General features: G+C 38.9%; 1 protein-coding gene across 1 annotated transcript in view; it reads right to left on the bottom strand.

Moving 5' to 3' along the window:
* The window catches only part of ADAMTSL1 (ADAMTS like 1), a 159,578-nt gene that overhangs the window by 63,941 nt on the left and 85,924 nt on the right, over nucleotides 1-9,713 (bottom strand). Inside the window, exon 10 of the mRNA XM_031557287.1 lies at nucleotides 8,651-8,780. Coding sequence (XP_031413147.1) covers nucleotides 8,651-8,780 — 130 coding nt within the window. The remainder of the gene's footprint in view (nucleotides 1-8,650; nucleotides 8,781-9,713) is intronic.

Raw genomic sequence — 9,713 nt, 5'->3', positions numbered from 1 at the left:
TGTTTAATCAGTCTTACTCCTTCTAAAAGTATTTAATTCACTCCAAATTGAACTTTAAATGAAAATATCTCCTTTGTTTATTTCAAGTCTGAATATTTGCTGATGTATAACTATCACACAGAATTGTATAATTCATTTTCAAGAGATAGGGCCATTTAATCCTTATTTCATACAACTGATCTTTTCATCATTAAACATTTATTGATTAAAAAGTGTTGTGCATTCCTCAGAAACTGATACAGTATGATACTGTAAATTCATTTCTCCTCATTTCTCCCTTTTCTAAAGGAAGTGATGTTGCATAGTAAAAATAATCTATCTATAAGACCCTCTGGCTAATTTTGCAGGATAATGCTACAGTGAAGAAATTAATCCTCGCTATTATCTCTCAGAACATTTGACTCATCTTTGTATTTGGTTCAAGAGTTAAAGACCTGCTCTTTCTTCACCCTTGGGAAAGCTTACTCTTGTGAGTGAAATCCTACAGTTGAGACAGTGAATTAATACTCTCAGTAATACTGAGAATACATTTACAGAACAAACTAAAAATTAGAAATAAATATCTGGAATGCAGAAATGAGAGCACATTTAATCAAAATATTGAAAAATATCAAATGGCAGCAAATAACTAAATTATAATTTGCGCTAAAGAGAAAGGTGAGAAGAAGTGAACTGCATTAAGGTGACTACAATCGGAAAACTAATAATGCCAGGAATAAAAAAGAGGGGAAATAACCCTTTGTGGAACTCGGTCCCTACAATGGCTTAGAGCTCATCCTGTCACAAAGCAGAATATAAAAAGCCTGTGGAAGGCTATCATCAAATTATGTTTTAACTCAACAACGTACCAACTTGGCAAACCTATCACCAGGAGCTTAGTGTTGAGGAAAATTGAAGCTACGTAGGACACTGAGTAAGAAGTGTGATCTATCATTCACTGAATCACAGAATGGCTTGACTTGTAAGGGACCTCCAGTATCAGCAAGTTCCAACCCCCCTGCAGTAGGCAGGACTGCTAGCCAGTTGGTCCAGAATTAGAGCAGACTGCCCAGAGCCCCATCCAACCTTGCCTTGAACGCCTTCAGGGATGAGCATCCACAACCTCTCCAGGCAGCCTGTGCAAGCATCCCACTACCCTGTCAGTGAAAAATTTCCCTAATGTCTAATTTAAATTTTCCCTCCATTAAAATTTTCCCTCCTTTAGTTTAAAACCTTTCCTCTTGTCCTATCACTATCTACCCATGTAAAAAGTTTATTTCCCTCCTGTTTATAATTTTTAAATGTATAATCCCTTCTAAATACTGGAAGGCCATAATGATGTGTCCCCACAGACTTCTCCAGATTGAACAAACCCACAAGCCCAGATCCTCCAGCCTGTCTTCATAGGAGAGGAGCTCCAGCCATCTCATCATCTTCCTAGTCCTCCTCTGGACTGTCTCCAAAAGTTACGTCTTTCCTCTGCTGAGGGCCCTGGACTTTGACACAGTACTCCAGATGAGGCCTCACAGGGGCAGAGCAGAGAGGGACAGTCATATTCCTTGCTTTGTTGGCCTTCCCTCTTTTGACAGCTCAGGGTACTGTTGGCAGTCTGGGCTGCAAGCGCACACTGCTGGCTCACCATCTACCAGGACCCTAAATCTTTCTCAGCAGGCCTACTCTCAAGGAGTTCTCTCAGTCTGTACATGTATCTGAAATTACCCTGACCCAAGGGAAACACCTTGCACTTGGCCTTGTTGAACCTCATTAAGTTCACATGGGCCTAGCTTTAGAGTTTGTCAAGGTCCCTCTCAGTGGCATTCCTTCCTTCTGTTCTATCAACTGCATTACCCAGCTTAGGGACACCTGCAAACTTGCTGAGAGTTAATATTACCCAGTTTTACTTGAACATACAGCGTAGTGTATGAGGGTGAGAATGTGGGTGCATATGTATGTGCATCCGAGCATAGTTGTAAATAGTGTGATCAGTTATACTATGCTTCAATTTAGCTTGGTACAAGAATTAATAGCTAAAAATATCTGGCTCACAAACTGTAGAGGGTCAGATAGTACCATCATGGGTCACTGTCCCTTAGTTCTTGAAAGAATTTTACTTTATTCTCATAGTCAAGGAAAAATCTGTTTACTGCTGCTCTTCAACTTTGTGAAGAAAATAAAACAGATATTGATAAATTGGTCTCAAAACTCTTCAGCGTAAGAAATAAACATGATATGTAACTAAATATTTAAAGTTGCAGTCGAATATTTTATGAGCTAAAATGGAGGAAAATACCTATGAATGAAGCCCTATCTAATGAATGAACTGAATTTGAGAAAAAAAATCTGTCATGGAGACTCCAGAGTGATTCCGCTGATCCTAACAACTAGTAAGTTCCTTCATTCTTCATGTTTAAATGTGCTGAGGAGGTGCTGAAAAGAGGGCCCACTTGGGGACTTCACTGCAACTGCTGAGTGAGAGATATCAAGGAACATGCAGCTATTGTTCCACCACAGCCAATGCATTCAGAGAGTGCAGAGAATGGTGGCTCATCAAGAACATCTTGGATGATCTCTTAACAACTACAGAGTGTACAAAGGGAAGGTTAAAAAAAATATATTAAAGAATAAATAATAGGTAAAACACAAATGTTTTTAGGTCATATTAATACTTCTAAGTCTAGGGCGGTACTACAATAGTACAGAGTAGGTGTGCAGGTGATGCAGGCACAGCATTACAGAACACGATCTCAGAACAGCAGAATGTTTAGATGTCTTTGTACTGCACTGTCTTTAGCAAAGCAAGCTTTAACAATGCAATTATGATTCTCTAACTAACTTCCATTTAAGCTGCTTCTTGACCTTAAGGCTTCGAAGAAAGGTGAATCTGTCATGTTTAGCAGTGTATTACTTATGTCTGATCCTCCAACCTACTGTGTCAATGGTTCAAGTTGCAGACTGCAGATTCCAGGGGGTTCTCTGGACTGCTTTTCAAGAGGCTATAAAATACATTCTCAGTACACTTCAGTTCTCAATAGACTCAAATACACCTCACTGGAAAAAAAAAAGTCAGGAGTCTGTGAAAGATTGAAAATCTCTTAGCGGCAAGAAGAGAGACAGTAACACTACTACTGCCTCACTAATGCCAAGTCTAACTTACACCTCTGAGAAAAGACTCCAAGAAAAGAGGGATTGGTATCTCCTGCCAGTAAGGCTATACTGTAGTATCAGTTAACCTAATGATTTGTAAATCTTTTAATCTTTTTCATGAACTAGACAGAGATGGTCTAATATTTGATGCAAAGTGATGCAAAACACATATGTATGTGATACCCTACCACACACAGAGGTCACCTCCAATGGATTAGAGAAAACTTCATCTCTTTCAGACATATTGAATTAATTTCATATTTTGGATGGGAGCATATCTTGCACCACGTTTGACCTACCAGCAACCTAATATCTCCCATCTCCAAATGAACAGAAAAATATGTTGATTTTTTTCTCCTTTATAGTTTGATTTCATCTGAGAAATAGAACAAAACAGATGAGAAATACTGCATCCTTCAAAGAAACATTCAAGTAATAACTGGTAATTTATTAGACAAAAACAAAATAAGCAGATGCAAGGGGAAAAAAAAAGAAAAGAAAAATAACATACTGTGCAATGAGCTGAAGCTGAGCCTCAGATATTTTGACCCTTCAGTCAGGTATTAGGATCACTCGGATGTTTTTGAGTTGCCTTGCTAAATACAAAGACTTGAAGAAGTAGAGGGAGAGTGCTGGGGTAAAATATCGTGCTATTCCTCCTAGAACCATCTGCTTTTTCTTCTATTTATCAGTTCTTTAGTATTCAGCTGTTCTTTGTTCCAAAGGAATATAAGTTCAGTTTTGAAAATATGCAAGAACAAAGCTTTAGAAATTGCCTGGAATTTCCTCCATTTTCAACCATCTGGCTTTCATTGCTTAGCTTCTCTCTTCACTCCTCCATACATGTTTACTAAATCCTTTCAACATGCATTGACCAAGTTATTGAGCAGTTATAATTAATAACACAATTACAGCATTCTCATTCCCCCTTTGGTAGGTCATTTGTCTCACCAAGAGCTGCTCATGCTGATGATGTTATAAACAAGAGCAATTATATCTGATTAGATGATGACCACCTCTGAATTTTGGGTTGTGGATGCTGAGGAAAAGCACTCTTTGGACTTGAGTCAATTTATTGTTGAAAACAGTAAAACTATCATTGCAACAGAGTTTTTCTGGTTCTTTTTGGAGTAATTTAAAATGCAAATATATCAATTAGCAAAATTGATGGACCTATCCTTTCATTTTAGAGCTGAAAGAAGAAAATTCTAGACTTTGAATATTTATTCTGCATTAAATCCTAGAAAGACTGTGCTCTGCTTAAGTATTACTATATAATTCTGAAAGTGGTATACTTTGACTGACACAAATTAAGTGACTTAGAGGGCATGGAGGAACTGTTTGTCCATGGAAGCTGTGGATGCCCCATCCCTGCAAGCATTCAAGGTCAGGTTGGAGGGGGCCCTGTGCAGCCTGATGCTTGAGGGGGAACTCTGTCCATGGCAACTGGGTTGGAATTAGATGATCTTTAAGGTCTCTTCTAACCTAAACCACTCTGTGATTCTTTGAATGACTGAATTTAAATGTCTTATTTCCACTCCTTCTGGGAGAAATCACTCTGGATCTCCTAATACCTCAAATCAGACTATATATATATTTATAGCAATATCAAACAAGCCTATGCCAATTAATTAAGGTGGAATTTTATGCTTACTGTGTTCAGTTATTAACTTAGGAATCAGCTTCAAGGTGCTTCACTATTGTTCTGTTCAGTATGGAATGGGACATTCTGCTTCAGTGTTTTCCAGGAGAAAAGAAACCCATTGTTTTCTGCCATTGTTCATGAAGCAAAACACAAAAAACCTCCCAGTAAAGTCTGAAACCACAGGAAGTTCAGCTACTTTCGGGTTTGTATACAAATGAAGTCCTCCAATTTTTGTATGAAACTCATCCCAGTTTTGGAAAACTTCTATAAAAATATAGGGTATGATACTTTGCTGACTATATATAGCTGTAAATATCTGATCACAGAATTCTGCAGTTTAGTTTTTCTGTCTCTGTTCAATGCAATCAGAACAGAAATGTGTTAAGATACTAAGTTAGAATTTCAATGGAAATTATAAATTTCTCTCAGGTGCTATACCTGCACTGTCACGTTTCAGTTTCCATAAATCCAAAATATTGTCAATATATTCTAGTTTTTAGCATATTTTGTTCCAGGAAAGTCTAGAACAATTAGGAATTAAAGAAGACAGGGATACCACAGATTGTTATCAAAGTGAAACACTGAGTATTCTAGTCTTCTCAGTGTGGAGCAAAAAACAACAGCAACAGTGAAGATTTGTTTAGCATAATTCATCCTAAGTGTCCAAAAAGAATGATGAAAAACAATGAAAAAGAAATCATTACTCTTCACTGATTACTCATATGTTATCTGTCTTGAGGTATGAACCTTCTTATCCTTCAGAAAGTGTGATTAGTTTCTTTGTTCAATGCTTTTACTTATGTACATTAAAGTACATAAGGAATTGTTGACCAGGAGAGGCTTACAGACCTAAATCTTTGAGAGGATATGAAGAATACCCCATATAAGCAAACGTATTTCCAACAAAAGCAATTTTAAGCTTGGAGGATCTAATTTTTAAATGTTCTCACTTTTAAACTAAATGAAGTCTTGAATTGTATTAAATTCTAGCCACAGAATTTAATGTTCTGGTTCAGTATGTCCTGTTATTCTGGCTCAGAAATGCCACTTTCTCTAAATAAACTAGGAAGGAATTTTTGTTCCCTTGAGCAAGATTTCTGAGCTTTTTCTCATGGTATGGACAACTCTGCCATGTCTTTTATGGCATTCTTCACCATAACAGTTGCCTTTTCAGCACACTGCCTCCTCTATATGCAACAACTGCATACCCCAACAGTCACATATTGCGGCCATTTTAGGAAAGTGTTTTTTTTTTATATTTTTAGCTTGTATTTTAGTTAATATAGTTTAGCAGCTGGAAAATAGAGGGAAGAGCCAACACTATGAGACCCGCCAGTTCTCTCTATAAGCCATCAGCAAAAGCTCTGTGAAGTATCAATGGTTCACAGATCACATTTTGGGAACTTCTGTAACAGGGATCCAAGCTCACAGCTACATCTCAAGATCTGGACTTGTCAGTCAATAGCAGTACCTTCATCAACATTCATAAGAACAGGATTTTCGCCTAAATTTCTGCCTGATTCCTAGATCAGGATTTCCTGAATTAGAATCCTGAAGCACCTTCTTATGATTAAAACAAAGAGAAAATCCTAAAACCTGCTTTCTTTTCATTTGGTCTCTTTAGAAACCCTAAGATTACTTTAAATAGCTATAAGGCAATCATTTTTATATACTAAATGCTATCAGCTTAATGAGTATTAATATGCAATTGCATTTAATGCAGTGCTATTACTATATATAGAACTTCAGAAGATTGCAGGCTGTCACGGCTTGCCAGGAGCTACATGGGAGACACATCAACCTTTCTTCTTGCCTCCCTTTCTATTAGTCACACTGCCTATGGTCTGCAATCTTGAGTTGTAGGTCTTCTTGCTCTTACCAGAGGAACCATTTTGGAGATCACATGCTGATTTTCTGCCTGGGCTGCTTAATTCTCTGCAGACAGGCAATTTCCTCCAGATTTAGGGGTCTGTAGGACAGGATTTGTATATACTAGAAATGGAGCTATTTCTCCTTTTCTCAGTTGCAACTCTAGGGGTAGATGAAAGCTTCTAAATCTATGCCCCCTTCATTCCTCATCCTGCTTTAACTACGGCTCCATGTCATGATCCTCATCACAATCACCTTGTAGTTGGAGAAGTAAACCACGTATCTAAGGCAGTTTTAAACTACCTTTATGCCAGTAGCATGATTATCACAATGGTACAGAGTAACACTCAGACTAATTCAGCAAACACTCATCAAAATTTTCAGAAGACTTTTGTAACAGAAATCACCTAAGTACCAGCCTATGTGAATGTATCTTTTCTCTCTTCTTTTTTAAATAGTATATATTTATTTTCCATGTCAGAACTGATGGATGGTCAGTCTGTCACCATGCACTCTCATTCAAGTGACATTGCTGCCTGTCAGTTACAGATTTGCAACTACAAAGACACTTTTTGCTTATGTTTTAGCACCAGCAACACAACAATTTAACCAACTCAGGGTTGCCGTATCCTGCTAAGTAACTTTTGTAATGGTTTTGTGAATTATGTCAGACTATTTGTCTACGCTTGTACTGTATTCAAAATACTTACCACCCAATTAAACAATTATTTTTGTCTCTTATCATACTTGGATGCTGGCCATATTTGATTTTTGACATCAGCAGTCTCTGCGTAGCAAAGTCTACTAATCCACATAATGATACACCTTGGAATAACCTGCTTTCATACAAAGAATACATACAGCCACCAATATGTAGTATAAGAAAAAAATACCACCTGGACAACACTGACTGTTTTAAACAGTCCAAAGTTATAAATAAGTCTCTTTCAAATCTGTCACACTACCACAAGAGAGTAAATGCACCTGTGTGCAGCTGGGAATAAAGACAATATGTATGTAATATATTTTCAATACCTGACAGCGCTCGTTCTACTTAAATAAACCAGGGGAACCTCATGACAGCTATTTTCTGTTGTAGAAGGTACAGATGTGGATCTTTGCAGACAAAGAATTGCTATTTTTAGAGTCAGGATTGTGGAAGCAATCTGAGATCTGGGAGGAACAGGTTGTGAAAGCCTTCTGTGAAAGTGGAAGTTGCAGAAATGTCCCTACATTTTTTTTGACTCTGAGTAGCGTTAAGCTAATCCATAAAATATCTGGCAGCAGGACCTGAATATGCAAGCCGTCTGAAATTTGCCCTTTGTTTTCACCGCTGCTTTGCGCTTCCCATTTAATAATTCTAAGACCTGAAGAGGCTGCAAGCCCCTGTAATCTGAGAAAGAGCATGTGTGAGGCAGTGCATGCCTCCAGACTGAAAGGCCATTTGGTTTGGGGTCACAGCTTATTTAATTACTATTTTTTTAAACAGCATAGTTTAAACGGTTCTGGATAACATACCAGACTACAGTTACCTCACACTTGTGTAATTTTTTTGCCATTTCCACGGAATTCTCAAAATCCACTATCTGAGGTCCAAGTAGAACTGAAGGCCTCCAGCCTGGATATCCTCACCTAGGCTAACAACACTGCACAGCCTTCATGGCCACTGGGGACTGAACTGCATTATTTAGTTTTTCTCACCCTTATTAACTTTTCTCACTTTATGCCCACCACAAGGAATCCTGAGGGAGTTAAACTGATCTGCTTAGCCCAGATACCCCAGTCTGCAGTACTGAAACCTAGAGAGCATCTCAGGCTCTTATCTACACATTGTACTCGCACGTTCCAGTTTTTCATTAATGACCAGAGCCAAACATTCTAGTCAGATGGACCTTCTTGAGTGCTTTAGTTTCATGGAGACTTTGCAGATTAGTTTTCCAGCTCCACCAATAACCACACTTCTCCTACATCCCCCAAACATACGCACCTGGTGATAAGATACAGGAAGCATACCTTGGAGGGCAGGGGTCCAGACTACAGGCTTTCAGCAGCTGTGGAGGACGGCGGCTCGTTACACACTGAGTCTCATCTGCAGTCTCCCTGGTTTGCTTGTTCAGGCAGGTCACTACAGCCTCCTGGACACCTGCACACAATAATGCACAGTCACAGCCAGCTCCCAGCACAGAGAGGACATCCAGGGGAGAGAGAGCCCTGCTGCTCATTTTTCCCTCTCTGTTGTTACTTTCGCAATTTTCCAGACACAGTCACACATTTCTTTAGGCCTCTATAGAGATGGCCTAATCAGAACTCTGCATGGGATGCTGAGCTTTTGGTTGCACTTGCTCTCAGCCTCACTGGACGTCTCGACAGCAGTAAAAACTCAATAGGTTCATTCACCCTTTATTTTGCCTGGACAGAGTAATGTCCAGTGCTCTTCAGTGACTCCTCTGTTCATTGGGAGTGCAGCATGGAAGGCAAGGGTGTGAAGATGGCCCTGACACTACCATGCTATGTTTTAAGTAACTGTAAGATTACTTTAATTGCAAACGTAAACAAAGCAATTTCAGGTCTCAGCTGCTTTTCCGCCTCCATAGGCTAGCTACTACGCTGAAGATGCAAAACTGCCAGGTATATCTGAGAGCTGGGGGTAGGAGAGAGGTAGCTGTGGGGAATGAGAGAGAAGTTGGAAGATTTGGTGAATAGGCTATAACTCAGAAGATGTACACTTGCCCATACCAGGTACTCTGTCTCACTGTTCCTGAGAATAAGATAGGCATATTAAGATGCTTTGGATCACAAGGTTAGAAAGCTGGAAAATAAGGCACTGCAGGACTGCACACTATAGAAAAGGCTACCTAGTTAGATGAAGTCTGTTGGATCTACTTCCCTGAAGGATGTGAGGATGGTTATTTCCCTAATTCACAGCGGTTCAAGCAGGATGGAAATGTGGTCTTTACATTCACCCCAATTTCCAGATTTAGGAAAAGATCAGTTGAACTCATAAATGCACATCTTTTTCAAAATCAACAATAAGTTTTCCAGAATATCTTAGAATCTTTTGAAGACAAAACGGTGA

This window comes from Meleagris gallopavo, chromosome Z (assembly GCF_000146605.3).
Source record: "Meleagris gallopavo isolate NT-WF06-2002-E0010 breed Aviagen turkey brand Nicholas breeding stock chromosome Z, Turkey_5.1, whole genome shotgun sequence".
Taxonomy (NCBI): domain Eukaryota; kingdom Metazoa; phylum Chordata; class Aves; order Galliformes; family Phasianidae; genus Meleagris; species Meleagris gallopavo.
This window is presented reverse-complemented; position numbering and strand designations above follow the sequence as displayed.